The 27,881-nt window shown below is 43.8% G+C and overlaps 1 protein-coding gene across 4 annotated transcripts in view; it reads right to left on the minus strand.

Moving 5' to 3' along the window:
• Positions 1-10,220: 10,220 nt before the first annotated feature.
• Positions 10,221-27,881, minus strand: part of EP300 (E1A binding protein p300) — a 120,877-nt gene continuing 103,216 nt past the window's right edge. For 3 of the 4 annotated variants that reach the window (XM_034775748.1, XM_034775741.1, XM_034775770.1), the window contains 8 exons: positions 25,752-25,953; positions 25,102-25,248; positions 24,487-24,600; positions 22,745-22,910; positions 21,877-22,041; positions 16,090-16,251; positions 15,320-15,601; positions 10,221-13,578 (listed from right to left, as the gene is read on the minus strand). In XM_034775748.1, the coding sequence (XP_034631639.1) occupies positions 11,329-13,578; positions 15,320-15,601; positions 16,090-16,251; positions 21,877-22,041; positions 22,745-22,910; positions 24,487-24,600; positions 25,102-25,248; positions 25,752-25,953 (3,488 nt within the window). In that variant the 3' untranslated portion in view covers positions 10,221-11,328. The remainder of the gene's footprint in view (positions 13,579-15,319; positions 15,602-16,089; positions 16,252-21,876; positions 22,042-22,744; positions 22,911-24,486; positions 24,601-25,101; positions 25,249-25,751; positions 25,954-27,881) is intronic. The other variant, XM_034775759.1, reaches the window with a different exon arrangement.

Genomic DNA, 27,881 nt, shown 5'->3' on the forward strand with positions numbered 1-27,881 from the left:
CAGGGAGATATGTCCCTGACTAGAGGGCAGGAAGCAAATCTGAGTAGACCAGTTGTGACTTCCTTTTTATTTGTTACTATAAAATGTATTACACACAAATAGATTGCTAATGAACTTCCACCTTTGGGTTTCTGGAAAACAACTCACTCTAATACTTGGAAGATGCAGGGACCTTTGGTCTTAAAAAACGAACCATCAGACTCATTAATTTGGGGGAAGTGCAGTGGTCCATTTATGAAATATCTTAAAAACATGATTAAAAAAATTCTTCTGAGACTGTATTTTAATGCTGAGATCCCAATAGCCTTACTATAGAAATAGAAAGTAAAACAAAGACATTCTTGATCCAGGTCAATTAGAGCGGTGGTTGTCAATGTTTCCAGGCTACTGTACCTCCTTCAGGAGGCTGATTTGTCTTGAGTACCCCTCACTTAAAAACTACTTGCTTACAAAATCAGTCATAAAAATACAAGTATCACAGCATTACTGAAAAATTGCTTATTTTCTCATTTTTACCATATAAATTATCAGATAAATCACGACTCCCAGATTGAGAAACACGTATAGTATATAGAGCAGTATAAACAAGTCACTGTCTACGATGATGGTTGCATATGCTTCGATAATTAGTTTGGCAAGGCCTTCTATATCAAAGTTACACACATTTTTACACAGTATCAGGCAAACCAGCTTGGATCTCTCACTATTCATGTCTCTGTACTAATTGTGCTCTGCATCATTTCACAAAAAAGTTATTTAACTGAGCTTGAAATTTGTCATTATACTGAGATTTCTAAAAATACCCTTCTAGAAAAACTTCCATTTGGCTTCCCAGTAAAGAAAAGGAGTTTATATAGCTTGTTTGTTTGAACTTTGAGGCCCATACAGTCCCTGAAATGACACTGCCTTGGTTAGTGTTGTGCCCCATTTCTCACGATGGGTTGGATTGTCACAGCCCAGCTCAGCCACACAAGGGAGTAAATATTATCTTTTCCAAGTAGACCCCGCTGATATGGGGATGCCCCTTTAAAGGAAGGCCCCGGGACAGGTATGGACAGGGGAGTCCCTCCAGTGGAGGGAGAGGTGAGTGTCAGAGGTAGGGTTACCATACGTCCGGATTTTCCCAGACATGTCTGGCTTTTTGGTCCTCAAATCCCCATCCGGGAGGAATTTCCAAAAAGTCGAACATGTCCAGGAAAATAGGGAGGCATGGTAAGGGGACCGCCTCCTCCCCGGGCTCCAACTTTCCTGGCTCCTGCCACTCTCCACCGCGGCGGGGGCCGAAGAAACTGCCCCAGCGCAGCAGCAGCTGGAGGGCGGGAGGGAGGAGGGGGAATGTGGGGTGCTCAGGGGAGGGGGCAGAGGTAGGGAAGGGGCAGAGTTGGGGTGGGGTCCCGGGGAGTGTCCTCTTTTTGCACTATTGAAATATGGTAACCCTAAGGAAAGTATCGCAGAGCCCACTACAGAGGGGCATCGAAGTAACCACACCTCCCCTGCTGCTATGGGAGACCAGGAATGCAGTGGTGCAGACACATTAAAACATTGCTTAAGACGGTCTAGGCTGTGTAACAGCACTGAGGGAGAGAAATCCTGGCAGAGTAAAAAGCTGGGGGAAGAGGAGGACATGTTTGCCCCCTGTCCATCCCTGCAGTGGTCGGGCCTGTGCTGGAATAGCAGAGGCCTGGCCGGATGGAGCCATTTCCTGGAATCGATGTCATGCATCTCCCACTCCCCACCACAAGGCAGTTGCTACATCCTGTGACTGACAGAACACACGCAGCTCTCTGGGGAAAGGAGGCATGAATTTCATTTCTAGGTATTCGACTCTGTAGACTTGATGCAACCTGCTGAATTTGCTTGGGGAAAATGCTGTGCTTTAAAAAAAACAAAAATGTTCTGATTGTTCATGCAGCACAGAGGTGGCTTTAGCTATTTTGCCTTACGCCTACTTCACACTGTGAGGGGCCTGACTCATGATTTTGGGGTTTCTAGTGGTACGGATGCTATTATGGACAGGAGAGTTCTGATGACCCAGTTATTTAGGCAGAATTTAAGCTTGCTGGAGAGAAGCTGGTCTTGGAAATGGTTCCGTGCTGCTCTGGGTGCTTTGTGTGTGCTACGGTCTGATTTAGCTCTGGCAGCAGAATGCAGAAAATACACCAGACAGTCCCTTCCCCCATCTTTTTACTTTCCTAGGGTCTATGCACCAGGCAAGCCCTCTGCCAGTGTGGGATCGTGTGTGGAGGCCTGGACTTGAGAAATCTAACATCGACATAACTGTCTAAAGTTTATGACCTCTGATAAAAACACATAGAAAAATGCCTTTGAGGATCATCAATTGTCTGGGAAGTTAATGGTGTCCTAAAGTTACCCATTTAAGCCAGTGCAGTTAGAGATTAATGTGACTGGTTCAGAAAGTCTGCTAAGCACTGTCCCACAATGCACTAGTCACTCTCCAGTTGGGCTATCTGGTGTACTTTCTGCACTCCACTGCCCAGGGCACAGCTTGGCTGGAAGTCACTTAGTCATACAAATACTGCTGCAAACACACCGCAGCTCATTGGCAATCTCCATAGCAAGCACCTCTTCCCCTTCTACAGGTGCATTTAAATAGTACATCTCAGAGAAGACTATCATCCAACTGGCCTGCAATGCCAGGCAAAAACTAAGGATGGCAAGACAAAATTATATGATCAAGGACCAGAATAACCAGTCCAGAGTGGGCAGAAGACAGGCCCCTTCAACACTGAGACTGCGCCTCTCCTCCCAGCCCAACCAACACTCAAGGACACTGAGAGGCCAGCAACATTAATGCTGGATGATAAGGAGGGGTAGTGGGGAAGACTAGGATGCGGAGGAGCATGACAGGGAACTACCAGGCTCCCAGGACATTTTTGGGGTCCCCCAGGATGACCATATGTCAGAAGACTTACAGGGATGGTGTGCATGACATGGCAGACATGTTGGAGGGGATGGAATTGAAGGAAGAGGCATCCTTTAAACAACGTAACATTTTATTGCACAATAGACCAAGAGCAGTTGAGATAGAGCAGATGTGAAACCTGACTTTTCCAGGTCCATGTTCAAAGCAGACACAAAAGAATAGGCAGAAGGGTTTATGAGTAAGTGTTTGTCAAGCCTTGTCTACACACAAACTGGAACCAAAAACTAAAGTGGTCGTGCTTTACACTGTTAGCCACAAGTCAGTATGTGGACATGTATTTCAAGAACAGGAGTGTCTTATTTCAGTATTCATAAACAAGATGTTTAACTATTTCATTCTCTCACCTGCTATGTAGTTTTGAGGACTTTTCTCCACAGCAAAATGAATTGAAATGGCTCTGTTACAGCCCCTGTCTCTTCTGCTTTGGCTAACATTGATCTATCTGAGGTAACATTTTAATCTTACTCCAAAGGAAGACAATAAAAAGGTCTTGCAGCCAGTGCTAGGCATAAGCAGACGATACATTGCTTAGGGCCCCAAGCAGCTCCCGGGGGACCCCTATTAATTAATAGTATGTGTTGTGGGTGGGGTGGCCCCAAAAGTATTCCTGCTTAGAGCCACCAATGGGCTAGCACTGGCACTGCCTGCAGCCCAAGTGAAATCCTCAGTGACATCTATGCCACCTTCACCACTTTGCTCCTAGTTGCCTTCATAGGGTTTGTACTAGTATGACTGACAGAACCAGCTGGATGGGCCACTCTTAGCTGGTGTAATTGCCGGCTGGTTCCCTTTTCCTCTCACCAGGGCCGACCCTAGACCAAATGGTGCCCCAGGCGAGGAACGTCTTCAGTGGCCCACACTTCATTTGTTAAACTTTTGAATACCTTATTTTTTATTGCATTTGTAGCCTATTTCATGGCTTTGATGCACAATTTGCATGCATGAGTTATCCCTGTCATATAGTCACTACTTGCACTCTTCAAGTCTTAAAACACAAGTATGCTTTCACAATTACACAAGGTTCACAATATTGCAGCTGGGCTCTCACTTCAGTTTGTTCTTACTCACTGACTGGCGACGCCCTGCCCCTTGTATACCCACGAGGGCATGGCTGACAACATTCTAGGAGGCTCCAGGAAAATGTAGTTCTCACAGTCTGGAAGGTTCCATGAGATTCTACAAAGGTCCAGAACATTCTAGGTGGTTAGTAAAAAGTTGATCCACATACAGAATACCTGAAATGTTACTTCAAACATTCTATTTTCCCTTTTGCTGCTAACAACAGAAACAGCTTCCCGAGCCCAGCGCCCCCCAAGCCTGGAACTCCATGCGGCCACCTGGGTTGCCTGTCCCTAAATCCAGCCCGGCCTCTCACTCCCTGAGGCTGGTGTCTGTTTCCTCTCCTCCACATTGGACTAAAGTGGAGGAAGTCACAGTGACGCCTCATCACCAGCTGCTTTTACAGGCTCTACTTAAGAAGTAATTTACCAAGGGACGAAGAGAGGCATTTGGTTAGTGATTGCTTCTCCTCCATTACCGCCTCAGAAACATCAGACATTCCACCTTTTTTTTTTTTTTGTTAATAAAACTTTAGAAATAGCAGCTGTGCCTTGAAGAAGCCAGCAGCCGCTCTCCTAGCCCTTAGTCTAAGGTGTGGTGGTGTTTATTAGGCATTTAAATGATGGAGTTAAAAAAAAAAATTGAGCCTAAACCCCTCTCCTCCAGCAGATTAGCTCCACTAGACAGTTTGGGTGCGGTCAGTGGCATTCATTTTACTAAACAAGGTCTCTTCACTGTCACCTTGTCCCCCTCTTCATTTGTCTGTTGAATACACCAGTTGTCTCGTTATATGCCAAGGTTGGAAGCTCTTTGGGATGGGAATATAAAAAAAAAAAAAAAAAAAAAACCATCCCATTCCTAGCCCAATAGAGCCCTGATCCATGCTGGGAAACCTCTAGCTACTAACACAATAAAAAGCTCTTCATTCAGGCATAGTATCCTTCCAGAAAAATGGTACCCACTCATCCAAGTTACTAACGTAAAAAACTAGAAAGCTAAACAAACCCCATAAATCCCTTCTTCAAGGCTTAGCAGCCCTGGAGAGGCCTTTGTTGTTTAATGTGCAGTGAAAGTGCTAAACTGCACAACTTTAAATCCAGACTGGCGCGTGTGCTCTCTCTCTATTCTCTACCTCAAAGAGCAGTTATTGGGTGGGATACAGGAACTCCTGGGTGAAATCCTATAAGTTGTGATATACAGGAGGTTAGACTAGATGATCAATGTGGTCCCTTGTGGCCTTAAAAAAAGAAATCTATGAAGCTGACCGAACAAAGATGCAGAGAGAAGATGCAAAAGTTTCTTGCAAAGGGCTTCTTGGCCATGTGTACTGAGCCCTCTCCACCTATACGTTATATGGGAAACAAACACATTCACCTTCTGTAAGGGGAGTTGCATGCATTTGAAAGCCCTTATTTTGGTATTTGACAAGGCCAGGTATCACCACCCCTACAACAATCCCCGTTCCTCCCCCCCCCCCCAAAGAAACTGAAAAATGTTATATCACACTTGCATGGCCAAAATTAAAAGGCAGTGATAGAAGAGCCTTATAACTCTGAATTCAGCTAAAACCGGTTTCTTTAAACTGATTGTTAACATTCATACAATATTGACTCTGAAAAAAACCAAGTTCAGTGAGAGCAGTCAGTGTGCAAGATACCCCACTGCACCTCATGGGTGCCTGACTGCATCTCCGGCTGCTATTCCAGCTCACAACAATGGATGAATAGCAAAGTGAGTAGTGAAGCACAGTCACTTGCAAATACATCCTCTGGGGAGAGTCTGACTTACACAGCAGAGGTTCGCACTTGGTAGAGAAGTAAGCATGTTATTGTGTTACTGGCCTTGGCTACACTGGCGCTGTACAGCGCTGCAACTTGCTGCGCTCAGGGGTGTGAAAACGCCCCCCCCCCCCCAGTGCAGCAAGTGCTGCGCTGTAAAGTGCCAGTGTAATCAGCACCTGCAGCGCCGCATGCTCACTCGCAGCGCTGCGAGCTATTCCCCTCGGAGAGGTGGAGTACTTGCTCTCTCGCAGCGCTGTGAATCCCCAACTGTAGCCAAGGCCACTGTGTGTATATACTCTAACTAGGGTTAGTTTAGGGCATGCAGCCAACACAGGTGACTACAGATTAGCACTGATGCATGTTAGTGGAGTTTAAAAAAATAATGGTCCTGAAGATCACATTAAATGGATTCCTAATGACATATACATCAAAATAGTTTCAGACATTAGAGGGGAGATGACTTATTGACAAACAGCTTTAGCTCTAAACTAATGAAATGTGTAACTCAACCCATCTGGGACAAGTAGAAAGCAGGGAGGATAATACCCTGGGGCCAAGGTTTTCAGATGTATAGGATGCTGGTGACCAGCACGTCTGAAGATCAGGCCACTTCAGTGTGTTCTTGAGTGCTCAAAAGTGCAGCACTGGGATGGATGTGTTCCAGCAGTTACTGCTGATACGCTGGTTGTGATTATACCAGAGCAACCCCAAAAGGAGAGCCATGTTTGCGAAGGCAGGTAACACCACCAAACATTTCACTTTTCAATAAAACTACAGGAATCCCAGGGCCATGAAGCAAAAAGCAGCAGGTGGAAGAGGAAAAATTCTCCCCACCATTTCTCAGCAATCAAACAGTAAAGTTCAGCAGCAGATGAGGCTGATTGAGATGATACCCCTTCTAAGTAATTCCAACAGACCCCTTCCCCTGTTCTTCACAGCAACAGGTGAATAGCAGGGAGTTTGTCAGGAGAAGTAATACAGGACTGCTCCTGTAAATGGCCCATACATACCCTCTCTCCCGAGATATTTCCACCCATGACTAGCCCAAGAATTTTCTGAGAGATTTAATGAAGGACTTTGTCCCATTAGGTTAGTAGCTAAAAGGGCACCTCCAGCATCTTAGCCTTGACAGCCTGACCAACCCCACAGTACATTGGTCTTACTCAGCTTGAAGTTTGAGGCTACTTTCAGCAGGAGGCTACAGCACCACTGCATCTTTGAGAAGCACTCCCTAAACAGGGCTAGTCACTACAGCCTGGAGCTCTGGGACTCTCCTGACCAGCGCTGTCACCACAAGGAATGCAGCCTTCAGAGCCAGGGACAGAACATTCTCCTTGGGATTGAAATAGACACCAGAAGTTTGCCTAGGATGAGGGAGAAACCTTTCAAGGGCATTGGGAACACAGAGGCGGGATCTTAAATGGCCCCTTTCAAATGCTGTGAGGCAAGCATGGAAAAACAAACTTCTTCCCCTGGAATACAATATGCCAGTCACTGAGAGATTAACTTTAAGGGAAGTTACTGAGCAGCCCTATTGCCTTACAGTTCATAGAGCCCAGGACAGGTGCTGACACAAAGAGATGGTCTATTTCTATCTGTGCTGCCCAAATAGAAAACTTCCCCCTTGCTGCTACACAGGATTTTCCTACTTATGGTTTCCAATTCTCTAGTAGTATCTGCCAGACCTCCTGTACTACTAACTTAAAGTAGAACCTTCATGCTGGGTTAGAATCCAGGAAAGAGGGAGGTAGATGCGATTCTGCATGGCAGTAAAGCCAAAGCTCCCTGTAGCCTACAGCCACACTTGGTGACTGATGAATGTGGGAATTTTTTTTTTTTTTTTTTATTTCTATGCACACACCAGTTTCTCTGGACTTTATAGTGCTATGCACTAAGTGCAAAGGGAAGGGGCCAGTTCTGGAGATAAGCACCATTAAATTGAATAAAGGCTACACCTGTGAACAGGAGGATGCAGAACACACAAAGGAAACCCCACCTAGCCACCACCATTCTCCCCACTTCCACTGGGTGGCAAACTGGCCCCATGCTGGAGAGGAAAGGGAAAAGGCACCACATGGCTGTGCTCTCCCCTGGGATGGGAACAAAGAACAGGGAGAGAAAGAAGCAGAGATGGTTCCTAGAGCACCATGACTCAGGGACCCCTGATGCTCGCATCTGAACTCTGTCTTAATCTTTGCTTCTTGATGCTGACCTCTGGGCTTTCAGATGCGGTATGCCAGGGGATGGCTTGATGTTGCTGCAAATATCAAAGCACTGCTCCCTCCAGGGGTGAAGAACAAGTCTCTCACAGGGGCCTAGCTTGGCTGGGGTTGGTGCAGGAAGCCACACAGAAAAATATGGATCCCTGGCCCCCAAAGGCCATTTCGGAGTCATGGAGACTATGGGCCTTTCCCTGGGGAACTGTTTAGATCCTGGGGAGTTACCCCTTCAGCCCCCAAGGAGCTGGTTACACTCTGGGGCAGACACCAAACCTTGTAGATCCATGACTGTGACAAGCTGAGGCTGGGATTTTGAAGGAGAGCCAAAACTGGTCACAACTCCAAATCCACCTGAAGCTCTTGGGGCCTCCTCCCTCAGCATGGATGAGATTAGAGGCTGATCATTGCATACTCAGGGTGTAAATTTAGGGCGGATTTAGCACTAGCTAAGCAAACAGGCTTCACTCAAGCCTCTAAAGGCACTGGGCCTGTGGGACAGATTGGAAATCTAAGGTTAGAAAATGGGCAGTCTTTAAACTTTTGCCAGAGCCTCCATCCTTGGAAGAAGGTTGGTATCAGGCAAAATAGTTCTTGGAACCAAAATCCCTAACAAAGAAATACAAATCAACACTAAATAGAGTTTATCTATTTACAGTGGAACTAGGCGTAGCTGGAGGAGGAAGCAAACTGGACCTTTTGGTTAGAGGCTGAGGGAGGAGGAGGAGTTCTGATGTATGTATATGCATCCTTAGTTCCTTCCAATAGGCCCTGTTCCTTTCCATGGCACAACAGAAAGCCTGCATTAATGGGCTGGAGAATTCTGGCTTGGTGTGGAGTGTGTAGATACAGGTCAGGAGTGGTGATCTGTATTAACAATACTTGAAAGAATCCCAAGCTTCTCACTGGAGTGCTTTCCATGAACCCTAATGAGGTCTCCCCACCAGCTTTCATGTAGTCTCTACCTAGTAGGTGTATTTTTGTCTGTTAGCCCAAGTTATACTTATTTCTACACTGAGTACTTGTGGCACCTTAGAGACTAACAAATTTATTGGGGTATAAGCTTTTGTGGGCTTAAACCCACTTCATCAGAAGCATGGAGTGGAAAATACAGTAGGAACACACACAAAAAGATGGGGGTTGCCAACTTTTCATTTACTCTGTATATATATCTTCCTACTGTATTTTCCACTCCATGCCTCTGATGAAGTGGGTTTTAGCCCATGAAAGCTTATGCCAAAATAAATTTGTTAGTCTAAAGTGCCACAAGTACTCCTCGTTGTTTTTGCTGATACAGACTAACACGGCTACCACTCTGAAAGCTGTCATTTCTACACTATATTTCTCTTCCTTTTTTAGTATTTAGACCTTTCAAATATTTCCAAGTAGCTATCTTATTCCCCTCCCTTCCCATAGTTTGTGGCAAACAATGTTCCTTCTTTCAGTCTTCTTTCACAAATCAATAACCACAAAACCTTATTCCTCCAGTTTGACCCAGAGGCTACATCTACACTTGGAGCTGAGTTTGCAATGCCCAACTCACATAGTTATACTCAAGCTAGCATGCTAAAAATAGCACAGCCAGGATAGAAGAGGTGACTGTTCAAACTAGCTGCTCTGAAGATGTCCCCACCAGGATCTCCTGGCTATGTATTTGGGCAGCCTGTGCTGCCCTGGTACACTGCTATTTTAAGTGCACTAGCTTGAGCAGAGCCACTGTGGGTACATCTACGAAGCTGAGAATCACACACCCAGCTCCGAGTGTAGACAGTCACAAGGTTGGCACAAAAAGCTCTACAGGGTACTCCAGAAGGAATGTGGTCTTTCAATTTTGTATCACCCAAGCAGAAGTTTGGGTTTCATATTAAGGAGCGGCCCTTGGAACTCAAGATGCTAAAACACACCGACTGGAGCCCAGCGGACTGGCATGGCAGTTGTGTAAGGCGGGGGGACCAGGCCTTGTTTTTTGGTAAATTAGAGTGAGCAGATGCAATTACAGAGTCTTACCAAAATGTGCATTTCTAATGCTAATTATAAACAACTCCAGATTGTAAGTTTTTTTTTTTTTTTTAAAAGCAATGGCAAAAACCAAATACAGTGAATAATTCTCCAACTTCTGACCACCAAAAGTTTAAGCAGCATATACTCCGCTGTCCTCACCATTTTAAAAACAAGCACCATAGGTGAGAGAGAGGAGAAGGGAAGCAGTAAAAAGCAGGCTGTCTGTCTCACACAGTTTATTTAACAATAGGTAATAAGAAATCAATTTTAACAGTCTATACAGTGATCGAAAGTTCATATTTATAAGTAATCAACTTTAATTGCATGATTTACAACATTTGAGGGTTTTTTGCTTTCTATTTTCAAGTTTTACAGAAAGTGGAAGAGGGTGGGGAAAGGGGAGAGAGAGAAAGCAAGCATAAAGAAGAAACCCCAGGGATTTTTCTCAGGTTAAAATCATCCTCTCGGAATTGTTTCTTACCCTCTTTTTTATTTTTTTCCTTTGTTAGATGTAAAAATAACAAAAAAAAATTCTTTCAAGAAAACAGAAACCACAATATATATACTACATCCATTTGGCAGCTGCCCCTGTGTATTTGCAAAAATGTTGTCTTCTCTACATGTACAAATTATTTTAATACTTGAAGTTTTTTTAAGCTCAGACTCTTGTATAGAAAATTCTTGGAGGACAAAAGTAGACTTCAGGAGGGGATGGGTTATTTAATATTTTTACATTTTTTCAAAGAATTGACATCTTTCCAACCAAAGAGGAAAAAACTGGTATTTATTTTTAATATATATTTATATATATGTAATGTATTTTTAAAGCAACATTAACCCCTTTTGTCCTCCGGTTTTAGGAAATGTTCTCCTGTGGGTTTTTTGCAATGATGTGAGGAAAAACCAGAATAGGGAAAATGTTAACCATCTGCCTCAGTAAATAATAACTATCAATATTACATATTTTCATTAATTTAAAAAAAAATAAAACCTATTGGAGGCATGAGAAGGGGGCCAATTTGGTCAGCGGCCAAAAGACCACCCTTTTCCCCTCCACCTCCCAACGCACGCATGCGAGGAAAAACAAGAAAAAGGACTGGTTATGATTCCAGCCATAACAAAAATATATTCTTTGTATTCTATTGTCCCTCAGGTTCATTTTGTTGGTTTCTTGTTTTTAAAACCACAAATTACTGCTGCAGAGTTCGGATGTGTTCCAGGGAAAAATGTTGTTTTAGCTAAGAAAGATTCAAAAAAATTTGTCTTCAGTACAAAAAGTCTTGAGAAAATAAGTTTTTTTTTTTGCTCCCAAAATGCTACAATGTGTCTAGTGTATGTCTAGTGTACTCTGTGAAAGGTTTGAATTCAAGTCTGAGTTATCGGAGCTGAGCCCCAGTTCCGTGGCGCTTGTACCATGGAGGCCTGCCATGCCTGGATTGCCAGCAAGCTGAGAAAGCATTGCACTCTGGTCCGGGCTGGCAAAGTGCCCCTGATCCATGGGGTTAGCCTGGGCAGCTACCAGTCCTGGATGTGGGGAGCTGGTCTGCGGAGAGACATGGTGTGGAGAAGGTTGAGGTTGCATCCGAGGGGAAGGGCTGGAATGGGGGGGCTGGGACTGGGGTCGTGGTGAGGGTACAGGCTGTGGAGAACGCACTTGATTGGTGAGCGATGAAGGGATCTGCTGGCCCTGTAAGTGTGGGGACTGGGCCTGACTGGGGAGCATGTGCTGTTGGGGGCTCATAGGGTTGGGCTGAGCTGGGGATCCCATTTGTTGCTGAAGTAGCCTCTGCTGGAAAGCCTGCTGCAAACTGGCTCCTGTCTCTGCACTCATTGCCTGTGGAAGCTGGCTCATTTGTCCCATAGTTCCTTGCTGCATCTGTTGCATATGATGCTGCATCCTTTGCTGTTGCTGCTGCTGTTGCTGCTGAGCGTAACCGACACCCTGGGGCTGCTGAAACTGATTATGGTTGGCCATCCCGGGCACCAATCCCGGACCGGCTCCTTGCTGCTGCTGCTGATGGCGCTGCTGCTCCATCATCTGCTGCCGTCTCATTAAAAGATCCCGGAATTGCGGAGACATCCCAGAGTGATTCATGTTCATCGGCTGTGCCTGAGGATTCATCCCACCCATGGCCTGCTGAGGCTGCTGCTGCTGCTGCGTCTGTTGGGGCATGCTGGGCCTTTGGACCCCGGCTTGCATGGGGTTCATATTTTGCATGGCTGGATTTGGGTGCACCCCTCCTTGCTGCCCTTGCATGGCTGGCTGCGGTTGAAGCCCTGGCTGACCCTGTGGCATTCCAGGCTGCCCTGGCATACCTTGTGGATTCTGAGACACGGCGTACTTGGCAGCCCTCTGCTTGATGAAAGCAGCCAGTAGCTGAGGGTTGGAGTGGAGGATGTTAAGCACCTGCTGCTGCTGCATGGGGGAGCTGGGAGACCTGAGAGTCCGCAGTAAGTTTTGTAAGGCTGCCTGGGGCAGAGATGCTGGTTTTGGCTGAGGCGCACCAGGAACCTGACCCATTCCTGGCTGAGGCGCCATGTTCATAGGCTGCCCTGGCTGGGCTACTGACATCATGGATGGTCTCTGCATTCCTGGCTGGAGCTGCTGTGGTTGGGGTAACCCACTCTGGGCCCATGGTGGCTGCTGCTGGATTCCCGCTGGCCCCATCCCTTGATCTATGTGACCGCCAGGCCCTCTAGCCATCTGGGGAGGGTTCATCCCCATTGGTGGCATCGGATTCAGTTGGGGCATCTGGTGCTGAATTGGCCTTTGGAAAATCTGAACTTGTGCCATCTGACGCTGAGTCTCTGCTGCCCGCTGGATCTGCATGGCCATTTCTACTGCAGCTGGAGGAGGACCCTGGACTGGTGGCTGAGCAGTCTGAGGTGGAGTTGGAGGAGTTATCTGGCCACCTGCTTTGCCCTGGGACACAGCACCAGGGGGCTGAGTTCTCGGCATGGTGTAGGGCGGCATAGTATTGGGAGGTGCAGGTTGGGGTTGCGAGGCAGGCTGGGGTGGTGGCTGGGGTTGTGGGGTCTGTGGTGTTGGGGGCTGCTGGCCTGTTGGAGTTGTTGGTGTGGCTGGGGTTGGTGAAGGCAATCCTTGCTGCTGACCTACCACACCGGTCCTCTGCATGCTCGCCATCCTCCTTCGGAGCATCTGGGCCTGCTGCAGACGGTGCTGAAGTTGCTGTTGGCGAAGCTTGTGTTTAATATTGAGGCAAAAGGGCACCGGGCACTTGTTCTCCTGGCAGTGCTTTGCATGGTAGCAGCAAAGAGCAATGAGTTGTTTGCAAATAGGGCACCCTCCGTTGGTCTTGCGCTTGCAGCCTTTGGTATGTTGGACAACTCGCTTCATCTTCTGACAGGACGGCAGTGAACAGTTGGCGTTACGACACTGGCAGGCATGGACAAGGGACTGGATACAGCGCTGGATGCTCAGGCGGCGAGAGTCACCAGGGCTCTGGGTGGTTGCAGTCTGCTGGTTGTTGCTCTCATCGTCTAGGCCAAGGCCCAATTTCTCCATCTTGTGATCATGGTTTTTAGTGTTATAACAGGTGATGCACAGGTCGTAATCCTGCAAAGAGACAAAACATTTTGAAAATTAAACAGCTGTCTACATAACCTGGCACAATAAATATACAAATGGGGTCATGTCACTAACGAGGGATATGGATTGTGGTTGGGAGGAGGGGGAAAAATTGGCCTTTTTGTTGATTATAAAGCCAGAAGGGACCATTGTGATCATCTAGTCTGACCTCTTGTGTAACACAGGCCATAGGACTTCCCTGGATTAATGTCTATTCAACTAGACCACTGCTTTTAGGAAAACATCCAGTCTTGATTTCAAAGTTTGCAGTGATGGAGAATCTATCACAACCTGTGCAAAATTGTTCCAATGGCTAATTACTGTCATTTAAATTGGCATCTTATTTCTAGTGCAGATTTCTCTAGCTTCAACTTTCAGGCATTGGATTTCGTCATATCTTTGCTTGCTAGATTGAAGGGCCCTCATCACATTTCTGTTCTCCACGTAGGTAGCTCTAGACTGATCAAGTCACCCCTTAAACATCTCTTTGTTAAGCTCAATAGACTGAGCTGCTTGTAAGCACGTTTTCCAATCTTTTATTCATTCTTGTGGCTCCTCTCTGAACCCTCTCCAATATATCACTATCCTTCTTGAATTGTGGATAGTAGAACTGAATACAATATTCCAGCAGTCCCACCAGTGCCAAAGAGAGAATAAAACTCCCTCTACCTGATATTCCCATTTATACATCCAAGGATCACACTAGCTCTTTTGACCACAGCGTTACACTGGGAGCTGATGTTCAAGTGATTATCCATCGCGACGCCCAAGTCTTTTTCAGAGTGACTGCTTCCCAAGATACAGTCCCCTATGACCAGTGACCTGTGCTGGCCATTATTTACCACTCTCCCAGTCTTTGGATCATCTGAAAAGTATCACTAATAATTTTATATTTTCCTTTCAGGTAATTTATAATGTCCTCTGGGCCCAGGTATTGGCAGAAGTCCAAACAACTAACAGTGAAAAGTGTGGGCACAAAATAGTATCTGACATTTATACAGACCGATTAGCCAGGGCTTGGAAAACCTGTTTGCCCTGAGCCAGTAGAAATTTCACCTGACCAAGTGGGGTCAGGGGACCACTGGCTCCTTCCTCTGGAGGGAAGGAGGACCTCAGGGAACAGAGTAGCCACTCATCTGCTTGCTCTTCTTCGAAAGAGGAGTGGGACACTATAGTGACACTTCTTTAAGAAGGGGAGAGGGAGGAGCAGATTGCTTTTCCCAGTGCGGAAGGGGAGCACAGAGCAGAGGGGCCACATGGAGAACAGATAGGAGGCTGGGCGGCTTTGAAATTCTGAGGAAGGCAGAAGTCCTGCCAAACGGTAGGGGACCTGGTATTCCTAAAATTCGTGAAGAAAATAAAAAACTCCCAAAATTCACTAACTGGAGAACCCAGAATTTGTTTACTTAGGTGTATGTGGGAGGCAGAATGTTAAATTTTATTTGCAGTTTCTCAGAACTGAATTTAGGGCACAGTTAATTTACTGGTGGAGGAGTGAAGATTTAAATGAAACAGGCATGGTTAAGGTGATTGTGACCTTTGGGGGCACAGAGCAGCACAGCTACTTTTCACTCAGGCTAGCATACTTAACACCTCCCATTCCAAACTGCCACAATGTAGACTGGACAGACATTGCTATGAATGTAGGTTTAGAAGTGACTTCAGGTCAAGAGTCTCCTTAACCTTGGTGCCCAGAGCTAGTGGGGAAAAAACATCTTATCAGGCATACCTCACAGACAGTGCAGTGCCATCTAGTCTCTACATGATGCTTGCATTCATTGCAGGTGTAAACAAAGCGGTCCTGGCTCTGGGTATGCAGTTCCACCAGCATGCACATGGTTGACCACTGAGCTCTTCGTAGTGAGGAGAACTCCAGGTGTTTGTCTCTAGCAAGGGTGAGGAAGGCATCACGCCCATCCATCAAGTCACATGGAATGAGTGGGTCAGGCTCAACAATGGGAGGCAGGGAGTTCGCTGCAGGGCCAGCGATGAGACGGATAACAAAGAAGACCTGAAAAGTAAAGCAGAAGTTAAAATCAGCCATTGACAAACCTTAACTACACAGTATAGGACATTCCATGGCTACTGATGTTAGCATGCTGTGATGGGTGGGGTGGCTTCACATCAAGCTGACTACTTGCATGGGTCATGAAGGAATTTCCACTTCTGCACATACAACATTACATAATTCACCAAGTGCACTATGAATCCCTCCCCTCCACTTTCCTCTGATGCAAATACTGACCACTGAACTAAATGGACCAATGGTCCAATCTGGCACAGCAAAGACTTTTACTTATGAAAGTTCTCTACACAGCACAGCTGTGATCTGTATTTATTCCCATAGCCCTGACAGGAAAGAGTCTAGATGGGGATTCCATCTACAAATACGTACGCTCTTGCTAAATTCTATATTAAATGTTAGAACATAGAACATAAGAAGAGGGGACACTTGGCTGCTCAAATAGAGTAGATACTTCTCAATCCAATGGCTTTTACCTCTTTGTGCTTCTCCATAGTGGCATACAACTTCTGGGAGAGATCGTTGGAGACATTGGGCATGCCAGGCTTCTTCTTATTGCCACGACTCAAGCTGCTCTTGTTTTTACTTGTCTTCTTATTATTCTTCTTTTTGGCATTTTTGCTGTCTCCCTTACTCACCTGCCAGAGAAGCCAATAACTTTGAATTTGTAGAATAATAAGAGGCGTTTAGGTGCCTCTTACAATTATTTAAAAAGACAGTAAATCAGTATATCAAAATTTAAAGCACTTTATTAGGCTAGCACCTCCAGTCATTGGAGAACTATAAGAAAAGCTTTCACAATAATTTACTATGAAGCTAGGAAAATGTTCTTACCAACTGTCCTGGAAGTCTGAATTAATTTGATCAGTCATTCCAAAGATGCCAGAGTGGCAATATAACCATCTAAAAGGTATTTGAAGAGTGTAAACACCCAAAAGAGATATTTGTTTAGGTTGGACTGAAGGGGTAAAACAGAGAAAAGGGATAAAATTCATCAAAGACTGGCAATCAGAAAAAGGTTCTCTAATGGTGAGCTCTCAGATTGTGGAATCATCTCCATGGGATGTAACAGACAACCTTGATCCATTTAAACCTGGAGAAGTCACTGAAGAACACATAAGGAATGAAAGTGCACTGTCCAGAGACCTGGGGAAGGAGTAGACAGTCCATGTGACTTTATAAGTATCTCTCATTTCTATTATCTTCCCATCAACACAGCCTCCCTAACCATTTATTCCAGCTTAACTCATCTCTCTAGATTGCCTCCAACGGAGGTTTATACCAAGTTGTGCCTTTATGTCCAAGAAATGGGTTTTACTCCCACTTTGATCTTGATTAACATGTGTATGTGAGAATAATGGTAGCTGGAAGGGGTAACAATTTCAATTGATACAGACAAAAGTAGTAGTCCCTTCTGTAGATGCTTTTTATGTACTTTGTGAGATAAATTGGGTATGGGAATACAGACCTTAAAGTTTATTTCTTCAGTGGGCTTTATTTTGATAAACTTTAAAGTAACTTTGTCAAGATGAAAATTTCCAAAAAGAAACTATTTGATATAATCCCCAATTCCTAAATAAAGATTACTAAATTGTCTTGTTTGCAAGAAGAATGGTGACATCTGATCCTAAAATGATCACACTTATTTTGTGCTGAACTTTCCATAAACTGCTGGCATAATGCCATTTCAAGACCCTTTCACCTGGACAAGGTCATGTCAGCTTCCTTAGAAGTGTATTTGATATTTTTGGTGGTCTCAAAATACTCCCTGAATGCAAATACTGAATACTTTAAAAAAAATTGCTGGTTTTAGCAAGACTCTCTCCCCCTCCACTCCCCAATGCTAGCCAAAAAGATTTCCTAACTCAAACACAATCAGATCAAGCTTCATGGCTTCAAGGTAAGACTCTCATCCGCTTTGTCCAAAGGCCTTGGAGGAAGATGCTGCAAGGCGGCATAGGAATACCATAAGAATTAAGGGTAAGACTGAGAAGTTTTGCCTTTTGGATCAGCAAGCCACTGAGGAAAGACTAAAGTTCTAGAATCCCAAGACTGATCACCTCTGGGGGAGGAAGTCACATCATCAACAAATAGGCTATGCCAGGCTTTGGCCAGTCTACCTGCACATGAAAAAGCCTGCTAGCAAGCAGCACTGTCAGCAACATCGCTGTCTGGCTCGACTGAAGTTCCCGTTCCTATTTCTAAAGAGTCTAGAATACTACGTAAGCCCTCTATTATCTTAAGTATCTTTTCCCTTTTTCTATTTGTCTTTTACTTTTATTAGCTGGGCGACATCCCAGCCTTTCATTCTTTAATTTTAGGGTGTAAAAATGTGGTTGAGAATATAAGCATCAGTAAAGTCCACCCTGGGAAGCTGCCAGAAAGTAAGTTCCACAGGCTTAAGTAACCCTACAACAAAGTCTCAAAAATACTCATTAAAGCAACTTCTGTCTTCTGAATCCTAAGCAACTTAAAACGGTCAGCTGTAAACTAGGATATGTAAACTGCTAAGTCAGGGTTGTCAGACTTCTGCTTATCAAAGTATTCTGTAGAGACCTGTATTTAGTTGCTTTTTTTTTGGGGGGGGGGGGGGGGGGGGGGGGGGGTTAGCTACCACATGAGAACTGAAATCTAAAGAGGAAGCTTTTGTTTGGTTGTGGTTTAGAAATTATACAGTTTGTTTTCAGTATCAAATATTTAACCAGCTCCAAGTTCAGACTGACTAACCTTGGTAAAATTCTTAGTTGGTGTTTGTAACTGAACTGACAGCCACCTCCTTAGTTCCCTTCTTTGAATTTATAAGGACTAATTATTTGTTGAATTAATCTGATGATCTGACTAATTTGATCATTTAATTCAAATCTACTAACTTGCTGATTTAGCCTTGATTGATCTTTTTGCTTTATCCTTAGGTTTCATTTAGTATGGCTAACTGCAACTTAGTTTCAGTGATATGCTTTCTTTATTTTAATAGCTTAAATAAAATGTATAAAATTGATGCAGAGTCATTTCTTTAAAAAAAGAAACCAACAAAAAAAAAAACCCCAACCCAAAACAAGGATCCAGAATCCTTGAATATCCTGGATGGATATTAGCTGGTCAAGCTAAAACCCTGATCACCTCCCCCAAATGATCTTTGACTCTCAACTTTTAGACCAGCTTTGTTAGAGATTGAAAGACTATATAACCGCAGAAATTCACATGACTGGAATGTTAAATGAATGGTTATAATCTATTCAGGAAGGACTGAGTGAGCAAAAGGGGAGAGGGAGGGGCACCCTATGTTGAAAATGGCATTACCTGTTTCCGAGTCACTCATAACTCGGACAAAAGTGACCCTGAATGCTCATACGTCAATATCCTAACAGATAAAGCACAAGTGGGGTATCAGCTGGTGTCTTCTACAGATCACCAAATCACACTAGGGAACAGGATGACTGCCTCCTTATGTACTTCTCTATGATCTGTAGGCGGAAAAAAAACTTGTGTGATCATGGGGGACTTCAATTTGAGTGACATATGCTGGAGGTCTTGAGTGACATATGCTGCCAGTACTAAAAATATCCTTGGAATTTCTAAACATTATAGATGGCAATTTCCAAACTCAAAAGTGTTGCAAGCCAACATGGGGGAATTATTTATTAGACCTCATCTTAACAGAAAAAAAGGAAGTGATCACAGAACTAAAAAATAATGGTAGCTTAGTGATCATGACTTGATCCCATTTATAATATGCAAGCAGAATAAAGGCCAGACCAGTAATATGTATACACTTGGTCCGGATTTCACAAAGTTGAACACAATTATGAGCCAACTCAGCTGGGAGAAAGAATTTAATCTGAAAAATGTGAATGATAGTTCGGAATCATTTAAGAAACTAGGGTTACTAGATGCATAGAAAGCCACAATTCCACAATCAAGGAACAAGGCTGTACTGCATAAAAAACGACCTGAGAGGGGAAATGAAGGCAGGTATAAAAAATAATATATAACAAATGAAAGAAGGGGAAAGGAGATAGAAATGAATATATATCAGAAGTTAGGAATTGTAGAAAATTGATAAGGGAAGCCAAGGGTCACATGGAGAAATCTATGGCCAGCAGAGTTAAGGACAATAAGGAGTTGTAAAAATGTTTTAGGGACAAAGAATCCGGACAATGATATTGGTCCATTATTAGATGGAAATGGTAGAATCATCAATAATAATGCAGAAATGTCAGAAGTGTTCAATAAATATTTGTTCTGTATTTGAGGAAAAAACATATAGTGGTAACACTCTTTCCATTCCAATAGTATCTCTGGAGGATGTTAAACAGGAGCTACTGAAGTGAGACATTTTAAAATCAGCAGGTCCAGATAACTTGCATCCAAAGAGTTTTAAAAGAGCTGGCTGAGGAGCTCGATAGACTATTAATGACGTTCTTCAATAAGGCTTGGAGCACTGGGGAAGTTCTAGAAGACTGGAAGAAAGCTAATGCTGTTCCAATTTTTAAGAAGGGTAAACAGGATGATCCGGGTAATCACAGGCCTGTTAGGCTGACATCAATCCCAGACAAGATAATGGAGTGGCTGATACGGGACTCAATAAGGAATTAAAGGAAGGCAATATAATAAATGCAATTCAACATGGGTTTATGGAAAACCGATCTTGTCAAACTTGGTATTTTTTATGGGATTACAAGTCTGGTTGATAAAGACAGTGTTGACGTAATATACTTATACTTTTGCAAAGCATTTGACTTGGTAACATGACATTTTGATTGAAAAACTACAATGACAAATTAACATGGCACACATTAAATGGATTAAAAACTGACTAAATGATATGTCTCCAAATATAACTAAACAGGAAATCATCATCTAGCAGGTGCATTTCCGGTGGGGTTCTGCAGGGATTGTTATTGGCCCTATGCTATTTAACATTTTTATCAATGACCTGGAAGAAAACATGAAATTGTCACGGATAAAATTTGTAGATGACAAAAACTGGGAACAGGTCAATGATTCAGAGCGATCTGGATCACTTGATAAACTGGGCACAAGCAAACAATATGCATTTTAATACGGCTAAATGTATACATCTAGGAACAAAGAATGTAGGTAATATTTAAAGGATTGGGGACTCTATCCTGTGAAGCAATGACTGAAAAAGATTTGAGGGTCATGGTGGATAATGAACATGAGCTCCCAGTGCAACACTGCGGCCAAAAGAGCAAATGCAAGCCTGGGATGCATAAACAGGGGAATCTTGAGTAGAGTAGAGAGGTTATTTTACCTCTGTATTTGGCACTGGGTGCGACTGCTGCTGGAATACTGTGTCCAGTTCTGGTGTCCACAATTCAAGAAGAATCTTGATAAATTGGAGAGGGTTCAGAGAAGAGCCACGAGAATGATTAAAGAATTAGAAAACATGCCTTATATAGTGATAGACTCAAGGAGCTCAATCTATTTAGCTTAACAAAGAAAAGGTTAAGGGGTGACTTGATTACAGCCTATAGTATTTACATGGGGAACAAATATTTAATAATGGGATCTTCACTCTCGGGAGTGGAAGGTGTAACATGATCCAATGACTGGAAGTAGAAGCCAGACAAATTCAGACTTGAAACAAGGTGTAAATTTTTTTAACAGTCAGAGTAATTAACCATTGGAACAATTTACCAAGGACCGTGGTGGATTCTCCATCACTGACAATTTTTAAAATCAAGATCGGATTTTTTCTAAAAGATTTGCTCTGGGAATTATTTTAGGAAAGTTCTATGGCCTGGGTTATATAGGAAGTCAGACTAGATGACCAGAGTCATCCTGTCTGGCCTTGAAATCTATGAAAAATGTCAGTAATGGACTCACTGTTATGCTCATTCTGCATTACTCAGCATTCTCATACCAATTAAGACAAACCAAGGTTAAAGTCCAGTGACACAATGTGTCCATCTGAATCTGAAGATAAGCTGGCTGATAATGGTTTCCAAGGCTCCCACACAATGATTTTCTGGCTCCCAATTAAGTAGAATGATAGCAAGAATTCAACTTACAGGTAGGGAAACAGGGGGAAATGGGCAGCATCTGGGAAAGTGGGAGAGCTGAGTCTCAAAATAAACATGCATTTTAGATAAACCTAAAGAAAATGATTTCCACCCCCAAATGGAAGCTTTAAACCTTAACATTTAATTCTGCACCAGGGACCTAGGGAAACTAAATGAAGATATAAGAAAAGATGGAGAAATATCATGAAGAATTAGGTAAAAAAAGAGTCTCCTTACATCTGTGCTCTCATTGCTAGTGTTCTCTTCTCTCTTCCGTTCTTCCTCCTCTTGTTCTAGTTCCTTAATGCTCTCCTCCAGCACGTTGGGCCAGAAGTCCCCTTCAAAGTAAGGCAGCTCTTTTGCACTTGTTAGACGATCTTCTGTTGCCTGCTTAAAAATATCCTATAAAAAAAAAAAAAAACATACAAACTTGGTTACAGCTATCATAACTATGCAAGTGAACCAGGGCACCCTCTTCTCAGAGGCAGCAAAAAAAGCACCGAAGACAGCATCCAAAAAAGCTAAGAGACACATTTAGTGGTGCTTCAATTACGGATAGTTTGGGTCGATGATTCAGATATTTAGTCCCCACCGGAAAAAAAACCCATTAGTAGACTGCTAGCCACTCACTGCAAGCCCATTTATTAGATAAAACAGCAATATCACACCACTTCCTACAGCCCTTGATCTCAAGTCAACATAAACCTGTAGACTTGAGGTCCTAACTGCATCAGCAGCCCAACCATGTATGTTAGGGTTTTCTTTTTTAAAATCGCTAAGATATCCCCAAAAGATTAACTCCATATTGGCTGTTCTTTAGTATTCCCATGGCCTGTAGCTTTGATTTTCTATTTCTTTGGGAGCAAAGGAAGGTGTGACATTACCTCATACCTCTTTTACTGAAATGGCTTCAAAAGATGTGTGATTTAGATAGGATTTACGTATTTTAACCCCAGACTGCTAAATACTCAATCCAGTTCTAAAACACAAGTTAATGCCTTACAAATTTCTTTGAATAATCCCACACTGCAGGACAAGCGGTGGGAAGAGAACCAAAACAGACTGCTCATGAAATCAGACTGCATCTAGTTTACATTTAACCAACCTTGTAGTCATGGACAATGCGCTCCGACACAGATTTGTCCAGCATCTTTTTATACCACTCTTGCAGTCGCTTGGGCTTGGGTATCTTCTGGTCAGGAGGATGGCAATGGAAAATATAGTCATCTCCTTCACTAGGTGGGCAGGCCCAGATATGTCCAGTTGTATATCTGCCATTGTAAAAAACATCAATACATCAGAATGGTGATGTTTATCACTAGGGTCTTCTATTCCTTTCAGCCACAAGGTGGAGCCAGCACAAAGTCTGCTGGTACTACAAGATGGACAACTACTGCAATCCTCTTCCTGATCTAAATTCTAGAGCAGTCGCTATATATAAGCAATGGATACCATTAATAAAAACATTGAGTTGTATTCTGATTGGCACGTGCATACAATATGGGCATGCATATTTTTACTAATTAATGCACAGACCTACACTGTGCAGAAACAAAGCATTTTCCCCCAATCTACAGGTAAAATCACTAAAGCCTGACATATACTTGCAACAGTCATCTACCAACTGCATTATAATTAGATGAGAGAAGTGTAAATTCTCAGAGCAAAGAAACAGATTATTTCAGCACTAGGAGCCAGGATTTTCCTTCCCCAACAAGACAGATGAACTGCTTACCAGATGAGATTCCAAAAACTACCTTGTCTTCTGAAACCTACTTTACTTTCCCAGCATTGATTCCTTTCCCTTGGCCTTCAAGGCCAATTAAAGGAAGAAAATTCCTCTATACCTGGGAGTTCTCCAAGTATATTTCCTCTGTAGCTCCTAGGGAGCATATGTTTCAGTACCATGAAACCTGAAATCATCTAGAAATTAACAACTGTGAAAGGCTATAGGACCACAAAGCCAAATTTGCCCTCAGTCCCTTTCCATCTATTGGTAATTTGAAAGACGCCCAAAACCAGGGAAAAGAGAGTAGACAACATACTCAAAATTCCAGTTATAAGTATCCTTCCTTGCTTCACTGAGAACAGTCTCTGCAGATCCCCCATCCCACTTTAGGGCCTTGTCTACATTACCGCTTAAGTTACATCCCTCCAGGGTGTGAAAAAGCCACTCCCCAGCAACGTAACTTACATAGATTTAAGGTAGTGTCTACACTGTGCTATGTCAGTGGGAGACGCTTTCTTGCGCGACATAGCTTTCACTTCTCGTTGAGGTGGATTAATTACGTTGACAGGAGAGCTCCCATTAATGTACGGTGTCTTCACCGGATGTGCTAAATCACAGTGGTGCCGATTTGGCACGGTAGTGAAGACAAGCCTTAGGAAGCTTAGCTAGCAGCAGTCCTCCCCTTCATGCCAGGAAAGTAGTTACCTGACTGATTATTATAATCCCCAAACGAGCACCTGACATAACCCATAAGCACAGAAAGCAGCATGAAGTGAAGATGTGGACTGAGCTTCATATAGCAGTTTAACAGATACTGGGGTAAGGAAATTCCATGGTGGGAACATAGCATAATACATGGGGCCTGCTTCCAAGTCTTTTATACCTTTAAAAAACTGTTCCACAAGTCTCTGCTGAGAAACCACAACTCACTGCAGTGTCATATCCCCTTCCTCCTCCTAAACCTATCCCCCATGGTTTTGTTGCCCCTTCCATTAAGTTACTGGTTGAAATTAGATGTCATGCTCTTCAGGGTAGGGTTCATATCATTTTGTCTGCACTGCGAGGTGCCTAGCACACTACTGGATGCTGTAAATTAGGAAGAAGGATTAAAGGCTTACCCTAATTTCTTGACATATTCTAGGTATCCAATTAATATTTCATGATAGACAGCAGTCCTCAAGCATTTAGGGCGGAAGAAATGAACACTGTCGAGGTAAGATATGTATACGCGCCTAGACAAAGACAGGGAAAAATATACATGACACTACAGAACAGAAGGCCAGAAATATTTCACAGTATTTATATACATTCATCCATGGTATTTTCTGTCCTTGAAGTACCTAATGCACAAGCCACTGTCTTCAAAGGCTATGGGTCCCATCTACCTCCAGGAACTCACCTTCCTTTACATCACCTCTGATCTGCAAAATCTGACCTCCCCCACTCTCTAGAACAGTCTGCTCCCTCTTCCTCACTGACTCCCTGTTTCTTTACAAACTAGACCCCAAAATCCATCTGTTTCCTGCTGCTGGAACACCACAACCAGATGCCCATTCTGTCACCCACCTGTCTTCAATTCCTTCTTACTATAACCTTATTGCTGTAACTGTTTTGTGTTGGGATATACTATTAGGAACAACAAAAAATTAATTATGCTGCACAGAAGTTTTAAATCTGAGACTTCTGAGCAAAGTAAAATTTAACCTCCCTTGACTGGCACTGTAGTTCCTCACCTCTGATTAGGCGGGGGGCAATCGGAGCCGTACTCCTGTACATGCATACCGAAGAAGCACAAGTCTACACCATCAATTTCCTCAAAAGCAAACAGGGCTTTTGTTCGATAAGGGAAGGACTCTGCCATCTCTCCACTGTCTACAAACCTGCAGATATCATAAGATAAAGAGGAGAGTAATAAATACTTTCATTCCATCAGGACAGAGAACACCACATGGTGATACATAAAGATAGTAATTAAGAGAGGATTTGCAACGCATGGTCAGAGCCATTTGTCACAGGCAATGGGAAAGCCAACCCTGACAACTATATCCCAGAGAAGGAAAAGTGTCCCAAGTTATCCTGAAAGTTTGTTCATGTTTCATCTCAATCTTTCTGGAGTGGAGGGATTTTAGTGTTTACATAAAGGACAAAACTAGAGAGCAACAAATACAAATAATCAAAGCTACAATACAATGGAACACAGCTTTATTTTAAAATTGTTTAGTTTTAATCTCCAGAACTTTAATGTACTTCATGCAATATAATACAGGTGGGTGTGACATCACTGACAGCCAATCAAGAAAGCTCTGTTGGTGGTGTTCTGAATACTAGACACACACTTTGCAGTTGCCAAATAGCAGCAAATGTAGAAAACTCAAACACCTATCTTTTGGGATGATGCTGGGAGCAGGCAACATTAGGACTTGAAGGGATGTACCTTGCTTTCATTCCAGGTTTTACTTCTACAGTTTTGTCGGAGGCATGAACCACCCTGACTGTGACCTCTCCTGACTCAGGGTGATTCTGTCTTCTCAGAAATTCATTCACTCTGTTCTCCAAGAAGGTACCCAGCCTTGTAGATGGCAACCCTGCACAAACAAACAAAACTCTTAACATATGCATAACTGGACATTCAAATTCTATTTCTCTATTTATGTATTAGATTATGAATGAGGGCACTGGGCCTAGGATTAGAGTAAGTAGGACATGCTGCATGTGGAAGTTTCAGGCTGCCTATCCCTGTCAGGTTCTAGCCAATACTGTCAATACCTTCGTTCTCTTGAAGACAAATTCACCCATTTTTTTGATAAATAAAACCCCTACTAAATAGAACTATTCCATTTATATCCACAAGGATTACAGTCATCTCTCCTTTCAAAGGAAACCTAAACAAAGGAAGAGCAAGTATACAGGCATCTGAAGAAATAGCTGAAACTGGAAGTTCATGTAAGTAAGAACACGATGAGGCCCTAGCACAATGAGGCCCCAATCTCTTTTTGAGCCTGTAGACACTCCTGTAATATTAACAGTTTCTTGTCCACAGCCTCCAACTTTCACATTTGGCACATTCCTGAAAATCCCCACTATACAATAGTATCGTGAGTAAAATTTGCATGTAAGTAATTGGAAACCCTAGCTAATTGAACAAAATTGGAAGCAGCCCTCCCATTCCTCTCAGTAAATCCAGGACGCTTGGATTATGGAAAAAGCATACAGATGGTCTAACTTGAAGCACTAGTCTAAAAGTGGTTTGGCTTCCATTTTATGAGAATGCAGTTGAAGAGAAAAGCTCTGGGATGGCTAAGATGCAAACCCAACTATTTTTTCAACATTTCAAGACAATTCAGTTCTCTAAATTGCCTCCTTGCCCATTGTCAGAAAAGCTCACTACAAAGGTAGAACTTTTATACTATGCAATTACTAACACCCCAGTGTCAGTCAAGTTTTGTTTGGGCTGTTTGAGCAAAATGAAATGCAACTATTTACTCAACTTTTTAAACGCATTTTAAAGCAGAGTGAAAGGTGTCAGATTGAAAAGCTTTAAAAATAATCCCTTTGTCTAAAGAACAGACAATGACAGTAGAAGCTTCCTACACATTGCCTTCATCCTGATATCAATCCTGCCCAAGGAGAAGCCACCTCTAGTAGTGAGAAAGAGTGGTTTTGTTTTTGTGGTCAAACCAAATAGTCTACTCTGCCAAGACTTCTAGAGGTGCCAGCTGTGGGGATGACTTGAATGTGTTATCTTCACATTTAAGCAAAACAGCAATCATACAGGAGCCACTCAACACTAGTAGTATTAGTGACTGGGGTAAAAGTCTCTGTATCCCACATTAACAGTCCCCTAAACCAATACATTAGTAACAGGGCCGGATTAATCTTTTGTTGACCTGGCACCAAACATATTTGTGGGCCCCTCTGGGGGCAATGGAACATGGCATGGGGTGGTCAGGCCTTGGAGCAAGCGTCTGGCCGGGGCAAGTCACAGCGTGGACGACCCCACTCCGCCCAGCGCGAGGGCACTGTTTACAAACTGACAGTTGCCAGATGCATACTGGCCCGCCCAGCCCTGTGCCCCTTCCCCGTGGGGGTGGGTCCACGCTGCATTTCACAACCGCCCCACCCAGCACCCCCCCACACACACAAATACAGTGCCCTGCACACCACCATCCCTACCCAGGACCCTCTCCCCCGCACTCAACCCCCACTACAAATGCCCAGTACCCCACAGACCCCCCCATTGCCCAGCATCCCAACATGCACAGATCTCCACACCCCCACTGCCCAGTACCCTTCCCCACAGCCCCCAACCACCATAACTACACAGTGCCCACCCAACAGACCCCCACTGCCTAGCACCCCAAAACACACAAACCTCCCCCACTGCCCAGCACCTCCCACCCCCTCACATCTCAGCATCCCTCCCTCCCCCGCCCCCCACAGACCCACTCCCCCATGCCCTGGCCCGCCAGCGCAGAGCAGGGATCCCCCCCTCCCAGCACAGTGCTAGGAGTCA

The sequence above is a fragment of the Trachemys scripta genome, chromosome 1, assembly GCF_013100865.1.
Source record: "Trachemys scripta elegans isolate TJP31775 chromosome 1, CAS_Tse_1.0, whole genome shotgun sequence".
In the NCBI taxonomy this organism is placed as follows: domain Eukaryota; kingdom Metazoa; phylum Chordata; order Testudines; family Emydidae; genus Trachemys; species Trachemys scripta.